Source organism: Macaca fascicularis, chromosome X (assembly GCF_037993035.2).
Source record: "Macaca fascicularis isolate 582-1 chromosome X, T2T-MFA8v1.1".
Lineage (NCBI taxonomy): Eukaryota > Metazoa > Chordata > Mammalia > Primates > Cercopithecidae > Macaca > Macaca fascicularis.
The window spans coordinates 55,909,951-55,928,266 of NC_088395.1; the positions used below are offsets into that span (position 1 = coordinate 55,909,951).

The window sequence follows — 18,316 nt, forward strand, 5'->3', positions numbered from 1 at the left end:
GAGTGACTCAAAAATAAAAAAAAAATAAAAAAAATAAAGAGTAGTATAGCAGGAATGGGGACTGTGGCCATGTTCCTTACTTGTTCATCCAAGGCCTACTTGAGCCTGATCTCATATATACCACTTTAATTTAGTGATGGAGTCCTACTGTGTATGCACAACTTTATGGCTTGGTAGGTCAAGTAATACCCAGTTCATGATCGGTAGCTCAGGTCTCATGGTAACTTAGTGGCCCATGATTAAGTGCTCAGTCTATACTAAGACCTACTAGCAAACTAAGAACTGTTTCCCAAAAGGGGTATAGTTATCTGTGAACAATAGCTGGGGTTTGCTTCAATATGCTGAAGGCATGTGCTGCAATTCACGTATGAGGGCTTGCCAGTGACTCCAAATGGCATCCCTATCTGCCATTGACACTTCAAGCACCATTGGATGTGCTGGATCATATGGCCCAAGTGGAAAGCAGCTTGAATAGCAGCCTGAACCTTCTGTTCTGGGACCTACTCAAAACTATCAGGTTTTTGGGTCACTTGGTAAATGGGCCAGAATAACACAGCCAATTGAAGACTGTGTTGCCTCCAAAATTCAAAGAGGCTTACTAGATGTCGTGCCTCTTTCTGGGTTGTAGGAGGGGCCAGATGCAACAACTTATCCTTCACCTTAGGAGGGATATCTCTCCATACCACTGCACCCCTCAAAATTTCACTGAGGTAGAAGGCCCCTGAATTTTTGTCAGATTTCCCATCCCCTGACGTGCAGCTATCTTAACAGTAAGTCTAATGTAGTTGTTGCTTCTTGCTCATTAGGTCCCATCAGCATAATGTCATCAATGCAATGGACCTGCCTAATATCTTATAAAAGGGTGGTCAAGATTCTTGTGAAGGTGGTCAAGATTCTTGTGAAGCAAATTATGACATAGGACTAGAGAGCTGATATACCCCTGCAGCAGGACAGTGAAGTGTATTGCTGGCCTTGCCTGCTGAAAGCAAACAACTTACAGTGTACTTATGGTGGACCTTAATAAAGACAGGTATGGAGAAAAGAGCATTTGTTAGAAAACCAGCTGCATATGTTAATTTGCTCAAGCCATGAAACCACATTTGGCACAGCAGCTACAATTGTAGTCACCATCTAGTTAAGTTTATGACAATCCACTGTCCAGGAGTCATCTTTCTTCTACACAGGCTGAATAGGAGATTTGAAGGAGGATGTGGTGGTAATCACCAACTATGCATCTTTCAAGTCTGATGATGGCACTAGCTCTGCAATCCTTCCAAGAATATGCAATATTGCTTTTGGTTACCATTTACCTAGGTAGAGGCCATTCTAATGGGTTCCACCTGGCTTTTCCACCACAACAGCCTACACTACACAGGTCCAGAGACCAATGAGGGATTCTGCCAGTTGTTGAGCATGTCTGCTTCAATTATGTACTCTGGAACAGGAAAAATAACCCACAAGAAGGTTGCAAGGACCCACTGGGCCTACATGAGACAGACCTGAGCTAAAACTCCATTGATTACTTAATCTTTATAAGGCCCTACTTTGACTGCTGGATCACAGTTACATTTTAGGTCTCCCTGGAATTAGGGTCAATTCAGAGCTAATGCTCAGTAGTAGATTATTTCCTTTTCCCTAACGCACAGTCACCCTGGTAAAAGGCCACATAGGTCCATTTGCAGGAGGCTGGGAGGAAGATTAACAGTATAAATACTTGGCAGTGTCCTTCCTCAAAGGGACCCAGGCTCCCCTTCATTCAAGGGGTCTGAGTTTGTAAACTGGTACAAGTCTGGGTATTGATTGAGAAGCTGTGACTCTCCAATTTAATAATTCAAATTAAATTTTTTATCACTTGACCTAGAATTCTTCCACGTATACAGATCAAGTAAAAATTTAGTAGACTTCCCATCCATTTCACTTCTAGGAACATCATGATAACTAGCCAACACCATAGGTCTCTACGAGTCAGACTATTCTGATTAATGCTTTGACTCTGCCTCAGTTATGGTACTATGCTCACCTTGTCTTTGGTGATTAAGTGCCCCCACTTGGTTCCTGCCATTCTAGGATCCAACTACTCCCATTGCATTTAGGTTTCCCAATTCAGTGGCAGCAGTTCCCACTGAAAGTTCTAGCCTGCAGAGAAGAATGATCACATAACTGGGGAAAGAAGCTGGGGCTGCCCTTACAACTTTATTTTTCATAGTCATGATAAAAGAAAGGTGTGTCTTCTGGAACCTCGCAGGTTTGGTGAGTAGGCCTTAAATAAATCTGTTAATACTTGAACATTACAGTGTCCCTAAAGTCTCTTTTTTTATGGATCTCTTCTTCTAGAGTATACCAAATCACTTCTGGCATTTTAACTTCATGTCGTTTAGGCCACCTTTTGGTCCATGTTTCATCCAACCGTCCAAACAAACTGTTAAAGCTCTTTCTTACCCCATGGGCTGCAACATTAAGTGTGGAACCTCTGCTTAATGAGCTCCTATCGGTAAATTTAGCCTGATTCAACTTTATATTTTTTCCACTGTTATCCCATACCTTTAATACCTATTCCCATACATATTTCCTTGGTTTTTGTCTGTAAATTGGAAAAATTATGTAGTTCTTTGGAGTATAGCATAATTCCTCATGGGTCATACTTCACACCTCACCTATAGGAGCCTGCTGAGACTTGAACTAGTTATAGGTCTAGAAGCAAAGAGGGGTAGTGGGGGTGAATCAGTAGTGTCTTGCATGGCAGATACCTCAGAGGAGACCATTGCAGTTTTCTCAGGCCAAATAGAGTTAATCTAAGATATGGATGAGTGGCTGCTTCTACTGGCAAAGAAGACTGAGAATTTAAGGGTTCAATTTTGCCAGCTTCATTAGGATCTTCCCAAATAACCTCCATTCCAAAATTTAGAATCCTACTTCTTCTTGGTCAGTGCCCTCACTTTATTAGCAGATGCCCTGTGAGGTTGTGAATTCAGTTTGCATTGTAATTCATCCACTTAAAGGATGAGATTCTGAGTTTGGTTTTCATCAGTCTCAGCTCTGCAGCTATAGGGGTTAAGAGGTTTTTTTCAGGGCAGTCATAGAAACTTTCTGGTCATTTACAAAGTACTTACACTGATAATTCAGATCTCTGAGCTCATCCTTTCTCTCCTTTGTTCAGCACACTTAGGATTAGCCAGCCAATCTCATATTTGTTATTTTGACAAAAATGTTCAAAATTTTGTGTGTGGTCACCTGGAACCTTGCCTCTTAAAACTGTTTTATTAGGAATATCCAGTGGTGGTATTTTGTGTATCTCTGCTGCCACATCACACTATAGATTATCAGTACTCTGTTTTCTACTGGAAAGAGAGTCATTAGGGCCTTTAAATCTAATCAGATTAGAGAACCAACCCCAGAACCAATTTAGAAAACTCATCCTTAACATTATTCTCTAGAATCACTCTCAGTACTAAAGTCTGGGTTAGGGTTCTCCAGAATAACAGAATTAATAGAATATGTGAATATACATATACATACATACATATGTGTGTACGTGTGTGTGTGTGTGTGTGTTTAGGGAGAGAGATTGAGAAAGACTGAGATTGATTTTAAGAAACTTTCTCAACTAATTGTAGAGACTAGCAAGTCCAAAATTTGCAGGGCAGGCTGACAGACTGGAGACCCGTGGAAGAGTTAATGTGGAGTTAATTTTGTGGTTCAGGTTAGAAAGCAATCTGGAAGCAAAATTCTTTTTTCTTGGGGAAATGTCAGGCTTTTTCTCTTAAGGCCTTCATCTGATTAGATGAGGCCCACCCACATTATACAGAATGAACTACTTTACTCAGAGTCTACTGATTCAAATGTTAATCTTAACTAAAAACTGCCTTTGCAACAACATACAGATTGGTGTTTAACCAAATGTCTGGGTATCATGGCCTAGCTAACTTGACACATAAAATTAGCCATCCCAGTGTGTATGTACATATTTAACAATAATCCACTGACTCCTGGGAAAATATCAGTGTATATATGTTTATATAGATATTTTTCCATATGTATATATGTGTCTGAGAAAGATATATACAAGGGTTAAAATATTTTCATTTATATATTCTTGGTATGTGTATAACTATCTTAAAATGACCCAGATTTGGTGATTTGGAGTGTTCGATGTATTTTATTAAGACTCCTCTGTATGATAAGCTTTATTTATAAACATAGTGCTCATAGTGAGTATTCAGCATAAGCAGGATAGGCCTGAAGAATTCTAGCTATTGCACTTTCAGACCTGACCTGAAACAATTTCTGCCATCCTAGTTTGTGAAATAGACATACTTAAAATTCCTCTTAGAAAGGAACAAAAAGCTCCTGGTTAAAATATGATAAAATAACTACATCTTAGCTTGAAAGATGAGAACTATTATATGTTGATCAGTATGTTGGGCTTTTTAATTTAGATTTTTAAAGAGCGAGAAGAAGATTTGAGGCGTTTGTCTCGCCCATTGGAATGTTCTTGTTTCCGAACATCTATCTGGGATGAAACCCTCTATAAGGTGTGTATGTCTCCCTGAGTTCCCTCATTTTAAGAGCATGAAAAAAAACCTAGAAGGATGTTAACAACACTGAAAGATTTTAAACTATTTCATAGCCATCTAGATTTGTTGTACTAAAAAGAAAAATAATCTGCAACAAATTGTTTGAAGAATATCAAACTTAATATTAAGAGACTTGGGTTTTGATCTTAGATTGGGTCGACATAGCTACTGAGTCACACTGAATTAGCCAGTTTGGTTATGATTAATTTGGTACTGGTCTTTGTGATAGCAAAGGTTTCACTTACTGGCCATCATCCATTTTGACCTGTTGTGGTCTCAATGCTGATTGGAGTTGTATCTAGTATTCAGGTACTTCTACATGATATAAGCTAGTCTGCCTAAGTTTGGATGGCAATAAAATGACAATATTTAGGAAAGAGATTGGAGAAGGAATCTTAGAATCAGACATGTTATGCCTAGCATATGGTATAATAGCTTCAACTTTCATGCCAAATTGGAGACGAGCATTCTTTCAACCAGAAGTACTGTTCCCATTTCTGGAATGGATACCACACTGCTTACACTTATTATGGAGGTTACAACAATAGCTTTGTTATGGATGAAGCTGAAATTACCTTATTGGCACATAGGCTCCTTATTCTGATTCCTCCCTTTCTCCTACTGATCTGGTTATTTGAAGGACTAGGTCCTTTTGGATCCTCCTATAGTTAGCCCTTTCCTTCAGACTGCTTCTGGTATCCATTGACAAGTCTGACTCTGGGTAGGAAAGCACCCTTCTCTGTCACTGGTAGCTAGAGCCTCAGTATCAACGGCATCTGACAAGTATCTACAACCAGAAGCACAGAAACCTGACGTGGCAAGGAGAAAAACCATTGGACTTTAAAATAGCCATTGCTTTTTTTTTTAACTAATTCATTTTCCCCAATATTATGTTGACCTAGCCTCACTCTAATAACAGATCATTTTGAGATACCTGTCTAGGAAATACTGTTCTAGATTAATATGGGCCGAATTTCTCTCAAAGCCTTATTCCCATAGAACAGGTAACCGTGAATAAGGATGGACATGACGCACTGATAAGAACCAACTGCGGTGTGAAGGATGGCAATACATAACACGACCAAAGACAATTGGCTAATCACAACACTGCTGTGAGTGACAATGTCTCTGCTGTGGTTAGCTTTGGTGCCTTCTCCAAGGTAAATTCAGCAGTGACATTAACACCGACCTGGGAACTTGGAACCTGAACCCTCATGCCTAAGTAATAAAACTAATTGGAACAGAGACATGGCACTTCTATCTCTTACATCAATGTTGCATAGAGCTGACTTAAATTTTTATATTAAGTTTTATTCAACAAGCACTCATTACATACCTGCTTGATGCTGTTGGATACACAAATGACTAAGACCAGGTTCCTGCCCTCTTGTAGGGGAGAGAAGAACAAAGTACACCTTACCAGACAAATTGGAGTCAGAGTGAAGGAAGTATTATAATGAAAATACAAATAAAAGAGCCTATAAGAATAGAGGGAGAGTGTGGTTAATTTCAACTGCTTACATTAGTCATACTCCTGGATGAAGTCAGTTTTAGGCAAAAACACAGTAGACCATTTTGAATTCAATTGGATCAATAACTTATGCAGATAACAACAAACCTTTGGGAATGATAATGCCACTAGTTTCTCTTTTAATGGTATATTATTCTATTGAGGGGAGGGGCCATTTGTCTATGTGGCTCTGCTACTTTCATTAAATTGATTCTTAGGTATATGTTAAATATAGCATAATTAGGTTCTGATCTTTAGAGAAATCTACACTGTTGGGCTTAAATATTTGTGACTAGATTAGGAGCTTTTTAACAGAGTAGATCATATTTTTCAACTTTTTTCCTAAGGCAACATGATGGCATTAAATATTTGTTTGCTTTCAATTATCAATGGAAATAAGTTTCTCCAGCATTTTACAAAAGTGTTTGAACTTAAAAAAAAATTCAACTCAAGGATAAAAATCAGATGCTAGCTTCATTTTCTCATTTCATTTGTTTTATATCATATTTAATGTCAGTATTTGTTTGGGACTGGATTATCATCATATTTTGCTGTCCACATGTTATAGTGTACTTACTAATTTCAAAGGTCTGGGACTGACTAGCTGTTAATAATAGTACACTGTGTTTCTGTTCTGTTAGGCTTGGTCCAGCATAGTTTATCAGCTGATTCCCAATGTTCAGCAGCTGGAAATGAACCTAAGGAACTTTGCTGAAATTATCGAAGCTGATGAAGTACTTCTGTTTGAGAGAGCTACTTTTCTGGTAAGAACTTTCTGCTTTGCAGATGTACTTCACACTGTACCTTCTTTGTTTTCAGCAACAGAGAACAGCATGACACTACTTTCACGAAGAACCTTTTTCCCTCTTGTCAACTTCAGCATGTACAGCCTTATTTATAAAATAGTATTGTCAGCAAGTGACCTGAAAGAAGGAAGCCCTTTGGTGTGTAGCTCTTTAGAAGTTAATGAAATTAGATTTTTGCAGGTATTTCTTATTAGTGAGTTCAGATTATTGGCTGGGTGTGGTGGCTCACACCTGTAATCCCATCACTTTGGGAGGCCGAGGTGGGTGGATCACCTGAGGTCAGGATTTTGAGACCAGCCTGACCAACATGGAGAAACCCCATCTCTACTAAAAAATACAAAATTAGCCAGGTGTGGTGGCACAGGCCTGTAATCCCAGCTATTCAGGAGGCTGAGGCAGGATGGAGGTTGTGGTGAGCCGAGATCGTGCCATTGCACTCCAGCCTGGGCAACAAGAGTGAAACTCTGTCTCAAAAAAAAAAAAAAAAAAAAGAGTTCAGATTATTTATGCTAATAACTGTTCATTTATGTTAAAGGATTCCTATTTCCTGTGGACTTTTATTATGAAATGTGGCATATTTTCCTTTTGAGAAAACTCACATCCTATCCTTTTCTCTAAAAGACTCATTGAAAAGTTTTAATGTAGAAGAAACATTATGGTCATCTCAGTGACATAATTAGGAGTTCACATGAAGAAGTGGAGAGGGAAAGAAGCATGTTGGTATTTCTATTTTTCTTGTAAATTGAGCTTAGCAACTATATTAGAGCCTACTGTTTGTATAACCCTGAAAGGGGGATGCAAAAACCAATATTGTATTTGTAAATACATTTTAAAAATAGCAATAACAGAAACTAATTTAAGATGTCACAACACACTGCATAAGTAATTGCTAATTAGCCTTGGTAAATGTAACTCTAAGAGCCTTTCCCAGTAAATAATTTGTTTCTGGACCCTGCCAATACTTGGTGATGTTAGAAACAATACTTAATCTCTAGGGGCTTGTTTTCCTTCTACGAATATCTAGATCGTAGATTTATTGTGCAGATGAAAATGGGACACAGGAACATTGAGCACCTAGCAAGCCTTGGCATTTAGCTGGCAAACTATTAAATATTGATTCCTTTTGCTACTATAGCAACAGGGCAGAGAATCTAAAGTACAATTTTCCCCTCTTCCTTTGTGGAAATATTATTTGTAACCCTGAGAGTATTTGGGAGCCATCCTTCTAGCTGGTATAGATGGGGCAAGGAGTCCTAATTAGAGTATCTTTCTGTCTCAGCCCACTGACAGAGGTCACTTGCTTGGAATTGTGCTACCCTGAGCCTGTTTTTCCTGCTAGTGTGAGTAACCATGAGCAAGAAAGCTATTCTGTCTTGATGTACGTGGCAGGACCGAAACCTGCTTCAGCAGTATTCCCCTACTATGTCTGCCACACATGGTTGTAGAGGTTAACCTAATATAAGCTCCCTGTTCCTCACTAATAGTAACAGGTAGTTTTTGTTTCTCTTGAGACCAAGTTTAGATGTGACTGAACATTTTCACTGAGCGGGGTGAAGTCAAGCAAGGGGGATTTGTTCTTCCACTGGTATAGAAATTATGTTTTGAAATTTTCACATTGTCTCATGGAATTTCCCTGTGAGTTTTCTTCTGGTGAGTGACTCAGTTTTGCTTCCTACTAGACACTCTGCATCTGTATATTCAGCCTATAGGTAATACTTGTGTGGTTTTATTAAAATCTGAAAAAGTTAGAAAAAGTATTTTCAGCTGGTGTGGATGTCCATCCTGCATAAGTTCATTTGTAAATAGTCCTCAGGGATTGGAATCAACCAGTTAAGCTTTTAAAATATAATTCCAAAAGCTATTTGGTTAGCTTGGGCTTTTTAAAAATTAAACACGTGAAGTATACCTCAAGAAAAGCTAGGAATTTTTATGTTTTTCTTTTTGATTTGTACTTTTTAAAAATCGAAGACTATCATGTGAAATATTGAAATAAAATGAATATTTAGTGATTAAAGTTAGAAAAAATAGCAGTGAACCAAAATAGGCAATACGTAAATGATTTAATAAAATTATAACCAAACGGTACTAGATGGGCCATCTGAATGGACGTTGAAATCACACAGAATGTTGGTAAGATACAGGACAGAGGAAAAGAGACAAGCCAGGTGCCAAGTCTACTCTACCCTAAAAACCAGTGACCAAGGGACTGACAAATGTCTGCTTTGAGGAGTAGCAGAGGATGATGTGACTATTTTGCATGGATTCAAAGGACAATATTCTTTTTCATAGGTAATTTCTCACTATCAGTGTAAAGAGCAGCGTGATGCCCATAGATTTGAGAAAATAAGCAACATTATTAAGCAGTTCAAGCTGAGCTGCAGGTAAGAGATCTTGTATGAATGATCTGTTTATCTCTTGAAAAAATTATTGTCATTTTTTAGAAGTTCAAGTAACTATAGTTAACTGTACTTCTATATTCAGAATAGTTCCTTCAATCAAAGAGAAAGCTAAATTCTAAGGGGCCTCCAGTTGACCGAAGTGCAGGTCCTTGTCCTTTAATGCAAACTCAGCTAGTACAGAAGCATATGAAAAATATCCAAACAGAGTATCTTTTTGAGATGATTGATACTATTTGGGAAGAAACAGAATATCCAAGAGAGTTTTGAAAAAGAAGAAGGAAGGAGCATTTGCCTTACTGAATACCAAAATTTAGTCTAAAACTACTACTTTAAGTATTTACTATTTAACTGAATTAAAATAGTGAAGTACTGATTCAGAAATGGTACAGAAAAGACAGTCTAGAAATGTTTAATCATGTTGTATCAGCCATTGTTAAATAAAATTTGAATCATAGCATTGCGAATCTAGGAAAAAGGAATGGCTGAACACCATAATTTAGCAAAGATTTAATAATCAAAATCCTTACCCTGATAAAAGTTTGATTCCAGAACAGCAGGAGTAAGCTTACTCTCTATGCCTTAGCACACTTTGAGACTTTCTGGAATGTTTATGCTAACATTTTGAAGAAGAAATAGCCAATGACAAGCAAATATAGTTGCCTTGTTTGTTTTCAAAGAAAAAAGGTCATTTCTTGAATTTAAATGTAACACTGAAAAGATGTAGGCTTTAATCTCAATGATAAGGAAATTTCAACTTAAGATGCTTATTAAATGTTGAAGAAGTCTTCTGAAAATGATTTTAAACATGGATCTAGGTCTAAGCCAATTTTCATTTCACAGTCAGTTTCAAGTGCTTTAGGCAGATGTGGTGGCATGCACCTTTGTAGTCGCAGCTATTTGGGAGGCTTAGGCAGGAGCCTAAGACTTGAGCCAGGATTTCAAGGCTGCAGTGAGCCATGATGGCACCACTGCACTCCAGCCTGGGTGACAGAGCGAGACTCTGACTCATAAAAAAATAAATTGAAATTGAAAAAATTTTAAAAATCAAGTCCTAGCCCACTTTTGTCCCAGTTACTTTTCAAAACATGTTAAATTCAGTATAAGAGTTTCCTTGGAAAAAATAGAGTTAGTGATTAACAATCTTAATGAAGTGGTGAATTGAGGTATAATGCTATAAAAAAGATGTTTAACATAAATGATAAGAGCTTGTTACAGTGTTATTATTTCATTCTTTAACCACTTTTCTTCTTTTTCCTATAGCAAGCTGGCTGCCTCTTTCCAGAGTATGGAAGTCAGGAACTCTAACTTCGCTGCTTTCATTGACATCTTTACATCCAACACTTATGTGATGGTTGTGATGTCTGATCCATCCATTCGTAAGTTTAAACTTAGCTGACCTAGCTTCAAAGCCACATATTCTTTAAACAATTGTCCCAGAGGTAGTACCTTATTAGATACTTAAAAGCTATTTTATAGTGGAGATGATTGCACAACAATGTGAGGGCACTTAATCCCAATGAACTGTATGCTTAAAAATAATTTAAATGATAAACTTTGTGTTATGTATACTTTACCACAATAAAAAAAAAACTATTTTAGTACTAGTGGTAAATAGTTTTTATTTAATAGACTTATATTTTAAAGCTTAAAAATAATTTACCCTCTAGTGTATTACGTTTTTCTTCATGGGAACTTCAAAAAGCAAGTCACTAAATCCAAGAATTTTAAAGAAAAGAGAACCCAAATACATGATTTATGCTGCATCTGGTATAGATTTTTAAAAGACTAGTCAATCTAAGCTCTTAAACTATTAAATGACAAACTATTTTATATGTCATTGCATATTCCTATGTACCATATTCTCATATGTCTGTTATGGGCATGAAGGGGTGTTTGATGCTTCCATACCATAATAACCATGACTATCACAACCATTGAAATAAAGGTTCTTGCAGTAGTTTTCAGGATGGTCCCAGAGTTTAAATTAATTTCTCATCCATTGGCTTTTGCTACTTTAAGTTAATATTAAAATATAACATAAATTTATGGGTTTTATGTTGTTAGCTCCAAACCAAAAGATTTTGGAAATTTATTTTGGGAATTTTGTGTTTAGAATATGAATAAATCTTCTGCTTATTCAGAAAAATTAAACCTTGATAACTTGGGACCTCCTATTCCTGTATGTTCTCTGACATACATTGAGGGATTTGGCTCTCTTTTGTTTATTTGTTTTACTAGTCAGACATTCCTTTGGCTGCCCATACTTAATTCTGTTGGGTGTTTCCGCCCCCACCCTCAGCTTCTGCAGCTACTCTGATCAACATCCGCAATGCCAGAAAACACTTTGAAAAGCTGGAAAGAGTGGATGGACCAAAGCAGTGTCTTCTCATGCGCTAAACATTGATGAATGTTGTTTCACACAAAAATTAAAAGTTTCCTAATTAATGTTGTATTCATATATGTAGGCTCTGAAATGTTGTGATGCTTATTGCTTCTGTATTTCTTCTCTACTCCCTAGTCTTAATGTTAAACCTTGAATGCTATTAACTTAAATAGCCATTGAGGAGTTAGAAGATGAATTGTTCATGAAGTTGGTGTTACATAAAAGTAGGTGATATGTAAGTTTTCTGATAACAAGGTTCTAATAGTGTTTAAATGTACTGGCAACCTGGTTCCAATAGTTGTGTTTGCCAAAGCCTTTCTCAGCATCATCTTGTATTCCTTATCAGACAGTAAGTAACCTGTAAGTTTGGAGTATTACTGTTTTCTCAGCATGCATTAAAAATATTCCTTAACTTCAATTGTAAATAAACTTTTGCTGTTAGGGATTTCAGTGTCTATTTTTCTTTTCCCTGTTTCTTCAACTTTGTCCTAAGAAACAGTAAAGGAATTTCACAGTTATCCTAGGTGAAAGGGACCTTCTGGTTGGGAAGGCACAAAATAAAGTTGGATGGGAAGAATGTAGCCAGATTATGGCCTTAAAGCGAGCCAGAAAAATTCAGATATAAGACATCTAAATGTGATAGGATATAGGAAAGCATTGTGGGCCTTTGAGCAAGGGAATTATGTGAAAGCAATTTTGAAAGAAAGTTAAGCCAGACCATATGTACTGACTGATGGCAGCTGGGGAAACTCTGGTAGTAATCCATGCCTGAAGTGTATTGAAAGTCTATTCAGGATGCAGCTGGAGAAGGAATGCATAAAAAGTGGGGGGGAAATAGGATTTATGAGGTCCAGGAGTGGTTAATTAGGTGTAATTTCCATAACACTTAATGAGATGTACCTTCATTATTCTATCAAGCAGTATTAAAACCTTTTTCAAGCTGGCAGTTGACTTTAATTTTGTCCCCTAAGGAAAAAATGAAACACGGTGAACTGTGAGAAATAGAGTTTGATATCACAAAGCCCTAACCTTTTTAGTTTCCATTTGCAGGAAAATAGAAGACAGAACCATTTAGGGAATGTACAGCACCGTTGACAGTAGACTCATCCCATTTCTCCTTCTCCATGTCATAAAGGAACTTCTTCTAAACCACTGGTCTCTCACCTTTTCTCACCTTAGTTTAATAGTCCCAGTTGAGGGATAAGTAGAGTTTTCACTGAGCAGCAAAAAACATGTTTTTTTTTTGTTTTTTTTTTTGTTTTTTTTTTTTGCTACATGACCTGCATTATGTAGACTAAAATTCTCAACTTGTAAAACAATTTTATGGGAGTATTTCTATCAACAGCTGTGTTAATCTTCTGCAGAAGGAGAGATTTAAGTATTCCAGAGTCTTTATCCTATTAGCATCTAGGAAAATGAAAAGAGTTCAGGAAAGTGAAAAGAGTCATTGAACAGGGGTATATTCTGTGACTAGTAATGAAGTGGGATTCACTTCTAAATCAGACATTCACACTACTTGAATGTGTTCTTTTTAAGGTGGATAGATATTGATACATATAGAGACATTAAATTAGATGAGCCCAGAAAAATCATAAAGTTATATCTTTATCCTATTTGCCCTTAGTTCATTCAATCCCTGCTCAGATTATAGTTATAACTTGGACATGGATGTTTTGAAAGTTTAGACAAATGAGGTTCTGATTAGACTTAATCCTTCTTATGGTGATGGCCAGATAGCTGTCTTTGTCACTGAAGGCAAAAAAGTTTTGAGATATATATTTATCCAAAGATGCAGTCACTTTGAAACAGAAGTAGAATCAGGTGGATGGTGAAGGCATGCACACAGAAACAGATGGAGAATAGAAATCAAAATTAGAGATGAAATGAAATGATACAATGAAATAATGCTTTTTATAGGCCGTGTTAACTATGTCAGTAGGATAGGGCAGTGGGTCTCAAACTTGAGCATGCATCAGAATCACTTGGAGGGGGGCTTATTAAAACAGATTGCTGCCCCACCCCAAAAGTGTCAGATTCAGCAGGTCTGGGGTGAGGCTCATGAATCTACACTACTCACATGTTGCCAGATGATGCTGATCCTGCTGGTCCAGGGATTACACTTTGGAAACCACTGCTTTAGGGAAGAAAAGAGGAAATGTAGACATGGAAACAAGTATGGGAAAAACATGTGTTCACCACTTTGGCAATAATGAAGTGAAGGCATTATACCAAGTATGATATATATGTTTTAAACCACTGATTCTCAAAGTGATCTGTAAGTTTGAGAAGCACTGTTGTAGACAAAAGCAATGCCTGGGAAGCTTGTGTTTCATAAGTAATATGTTCATGTGGAAACCCTTGCTAGTATAAAGAGACTATGGGTACTGATTTGTATCGGGACAACCTAGCTTGTTGCAGTTTCATCCAGCTTTATTTGCTAACTCAATAGGATACCAAGAAGAGTTAGGTGGATTGCCAAATGAAAACGGTGCTATCCTTTAGTTGAGTACTTACCAAGTGTCAGTGCTTTATAAGGATTATTTCAGTTAATCTTCACAAGAACCCCATGGCATAAGTACTATCACTGTCTCCATTTTGAAGATGGGGAAACTGGTCTCAGAGAGAATAAGAAACTTGCTAATAGTTACTGTAGTAATGGCAAAGCTGGGATTTGAATTCAGTGTAACTCCGGAGCTCATATACTTAATCTTAACCTTGAAGTTATATGGCCTTCCTGAATGTAAGGGCCTATTCAGAGTAGAGAGTATGAGGTGCACCCAGATGTGGTACCTCACTGTGATATTACCACTATTTGGCTACTTTGAAATAGTAAAGCAAATGCTCGTGAACCTATCTTACTCCTGGTTTTACTGGAGCATAGGAAGCCTTACCACAGTAGGCAGTACAAAGCAGTCACCAGGAAAACAAAGCAAAAACCCCTCCAGCTTGAAGGATTTAGGTCAAACCTAAACAGTTTTTTAATATTTAGAAGTTTTGTCCCTGAATTAGGTTTCTGTAAGCAGTTATAGCCTCTACTTCTCTGGGGCCATTTATTAATAAAAATAGGAGGGAGAAAGTGTGTAACTTTATAACATTTTTAGGTCTCTCCCGACAGTGCCTTGCATAGGCCAGTTTAATATTTCCTGCTCAAATTCCTGACTCTTCATTATAAAGCAAGAAGTGGTTAGGGCCCTCCTGTAGCCCTCACTAACAAAATTTCTGGCCTCATTAATTTAGTCAAAAGATATTTTTTCAATACTTACTATGTTTCAGACACTGTTTTTGAAGCCCAGGATATGAGAGTGAACAAAATAAAGCCCTTGTACTCATGGAGTTCATATTCTAGGAAGAGGAGACAGACAACCAATTAAGTAAACATAATATATTAGGAAAGAGATATATGAAGAAAACTTAAGCAGTAATGTGGGAAGGGGCTGGGGCAGGCAGAATAATGGCCCCATGGAGGATTACATCCTAATCCCTGGACCTATGAATATGTTGCATGGCAATGAGGAAGTCAGGTTGCAGATGGAATTTAGGCTACTAATCAGCTGCCCCCAACATAAGGAGATCATCCAGGTTTATCCAAATGGTCTAATGTAATCATAAGGGCCCTTTAAATGTGGGAGAGGGAGGTAAGAGAGTCAATGTCAGAATGACTTGCTGTGAGAAAGACTCAATTTGCTGTTCTTTGCTTTGAAGATGGAGGTAGGGGGCCATGAGCCAAGAAATGTGAGCAATCACACTAAAGCTGGAAAAGGCAAGGAAACTGATTCTTACCTAGAGTCTCAAGAAAGAAACAGAGCCCTGCTGACGTCTAGATTTTAGCCCAGTGAAACCCACATCAGACTTCTGATATCCAGAACTATAACATAATACATTTTTATTGTTTTAAGCCACTAAGTTTGTGGTAATTTGTTAGAGAAGCAATAGGAAACTATATTAATCAGGGTTCTCCAGTGAAACAGAACCAATAGGGTGTGTGTGTGTGTGTGTGTGTGTGTGTGTGTGTGTGTGTGTAAAAATGTATTAGAAATTGGCTGACATGATTCTGGAGGCTGAGAAGTCCAAAGATCTGCAGTCAGCAAGTTAAAGACCCAGGAGAGCCAATGATGTAGTTACAGTCTGAGTCCAATGGCCAGAGAACCAGGAGAACTGATAATATAAGTTCCAGTTCAAAACCTGGCAGGCTTGAGACTCAGAAGGAACCAGTGTTTCAGTTCAAGTCTGAATGCAGGAAAAGACTGATGTCCTGGCTCAAGGCAGTCAGGCAGGAGAAATTCCCTCTTACTAATGGGAGAGTCAGCCTTTTTGTTTATTCAGGCCTTCAGCTGATTGGATAAGGCCCACCCACATTAGAGAGGGCAATTGCTTTACTCGGTCTACCGATTCAAATGTTAGTCTCATCTAAAAACACCCTGACAGACATACCTAAAATAATATTTCACTAGATATTTAATCTGGGCACCTTGCAGCCTAGTCAAGTCAACATGTAAAATTAACCATCAGAGAAACTAAAACAGGGATTTATTTAGTTAGGGAGATCAGAGATAGCCTCTAACATGAAATGACATCTGAACAAAGAACTGAATAAAATGTGAGAGCCATGTGTATAGCACGTTAAAAAAAAAAAAAAAAAAAAAGACATTTTAGGCAGAGAAAACAGCAAGTACAAAGTCCCTGAGGTGGGAGGATTCTCAGAATATTAGAGAGGCAGCAGCAAAGCCAATGTGGAGGTAAGAGTGGTAAGAAGAATAGGAGATTAAGGTGAGGAATTAGATAGACATGGGGTGGGAGAGAAGACTGTGTAGGACCCTTTAATCAATTGTAAGGATGTTTGTGTTTACTACCAGTAAGACGGGAAAGCCACTAGAAAGTTATGAGCAGAGGGGTGATGTGATCAGACTTACTTTTTAAAAAAGATCACAGCTAAAGAATAGACAATTTGGAGATAAGAGTAAAAGCAGGGAGACCAGTGAAGAAGCTATTGTGATACGTAATATTAGGTATCAACTTGACTGGATTGAGGGATGCCTAGCTATCTGGTAAAGTATTGTTTCTGGGTGTGTCTGTGAGGGTGTTGCCAGGAGAGATTGACACTTGAGTCAGTGGACTGGGAGAGGAAGACACCTTCAGTGTGGGTGGGCACCATGCAGTCGGCTGCCAGTACTGCTAGAACAAAGCAGGCGGAAGAAGGGGGATAAAAGCAGCTGGTTTACTGAATCTGCTTGTTCTCTTGCTTCCCATGCTATGCCCGATGCTTGGCTTCCTTTCCTCCTGCCCTGGGACATCAGACTCCAGGTTCTTTGGCCTTTGGACTCTAGAACTTGCACCAGCAGCTTCCCAGGGGGCTCTTGACCCTTTGGCCTTAGGCTGAGGGCTGCACTGTCAGCTTCCCTGGTTTTGAGGCTTTCAGACTTAGACTGAGCCATGCTCCTGGCTTCTGTCTTTCCCCACCTTGCAGATAGCCTATTGTGAGACTTTACCTTGTAACTGTGTGAGCCAATTTTCCCTAATGTGCTCCCCCATGTGTGGGGGGAGCATATATACACACATGAGGGAGCATATGTATGTGTGTATACACATATACACAGGGGAGTACGTGTGTGTGTATCTCCTCTGGATATACATGTGTGTGTTTCTGTCCCTCTGGAGAACCTTGACTAATACAACTATTAAAGTAATAAGTGAGAGATGATGGTGGCTTGGCTTGGGTCAGAATGGTACCAGAGGAAGTGATGAGAAGTGGTAGGATTCTTGCTAAGTTTCTAATGCCACATCAACAGGGTTTCTTAATGAAGTGTATAGGAGAAAGAGGAATCAGATAACTTCAACGTTTTTGGCTAGAGCAACTGGATTAATGAAGCTGCCTGAAACTGAGAATGTTGAGGGAGAACCTGGCTTAAGGAAGAAAACAAGGCTTGGGAGTTTTGCACATGGTATGGTAAGCTTGAGATACCTGCAATACACAGATGGAGTTGCTGAGTATGAGTATGAATATGAGTATGATGCATGAGTGTCAAACTCAGAGGAGAGGTTGAGCTACAGATTCAAATTTAGTTTTGACATTGGATGAGATCAACTCAATGGTGAGTGTAGATAAAGAAAATAATTAAATAGTTATTTAAAATTTATAAAGAAAGGAGGAAATAGCTTGCCACAAGCATTAGAATAGATAGCTGATGTAGAATCTCAGACTCTTGAACATATACAGTTGTGCGCCACATAATGACATTTTGGTTAAACAGATCACATATATGATGGTAGCTTCCTAAGACTATAATGGAGCTGATGGTAGCTTCCTAAGACTATAATGGAGCTGAAAAATTCCTATATCCTAGTGGAATTGTAGCCATCTAACATTGTAGCATGACACATTACCTGCCATTGTGTTATAATTGCCTACAATATTGAGTACAGTCACATGCTGTACAGGTTTGTAGCCTAGGAGTGATAGGCTATATTATATAGCCTAGGTGTGTACTAGGCTATACCACCTAGGTTTGTATAAGTATACTCTATGATGTTTGCACAATAACAAAATTGTCTGACGACCCATTTCCCAGAACATATCATCATTAAGCAATGCAAAACTATATTGTCATTTTCTGAAAAAGTGAGGGATTGAAATGGATAACTCCTTA

General features: G+C 38.1%; 1 protein-coding gene across 17 annotated transcripts in view; it reads left to right on the top strand.

Annotated features, from left to right (window-relative positions):
• RRAGB (Ras related GTP binding B) overlaps positions 1 to 12,117 on the top strand; it is a 38,260-nt gene extending 26,143 nt beyond the window's left edge. For 4 of the 17 annotated variants that reach the window (XM_015443267.2, XM_015443268.2, XM_045384429.1 and 1 more), the window contains 5 exons: positions 4,437 to 4,532; positions 6,726 to 6,848; positions 9,180 to 9,271; positions 10,550 to 10,665; positions 11,589 to 12,117. In XM_015443267.2, coding sequence (XP_015298753.1) covers positions 4,437 to 4,532; positions 6,726 to 6,848; positions 9,180 to 9,271; positions 10,550 to 10,665; positions 11,589 to 11,686 — 525 coding nt within the window. In that variant the 3' untranslated portion in view covers positions 11,687 to 12,117. Of the gene's footprint in view, positions 1 to 4,436; positions 4,533 to 5,573; positions 5,735 to 6,725; positions 6,849 to 8,401; positions 8,548 to 9,179; positions 9,272 to 10,549; positions 10,666 to 11,588 lie in introns of those variants that run through there. The other 13 variants (XR_012430394.1, XR_012430400.1, XR_012430395.1 and 10 more) reach the window with 10 other exon arrangements.
• Positions 12,118 to 18,316: the final 6,199 nt, after the last annotated feature.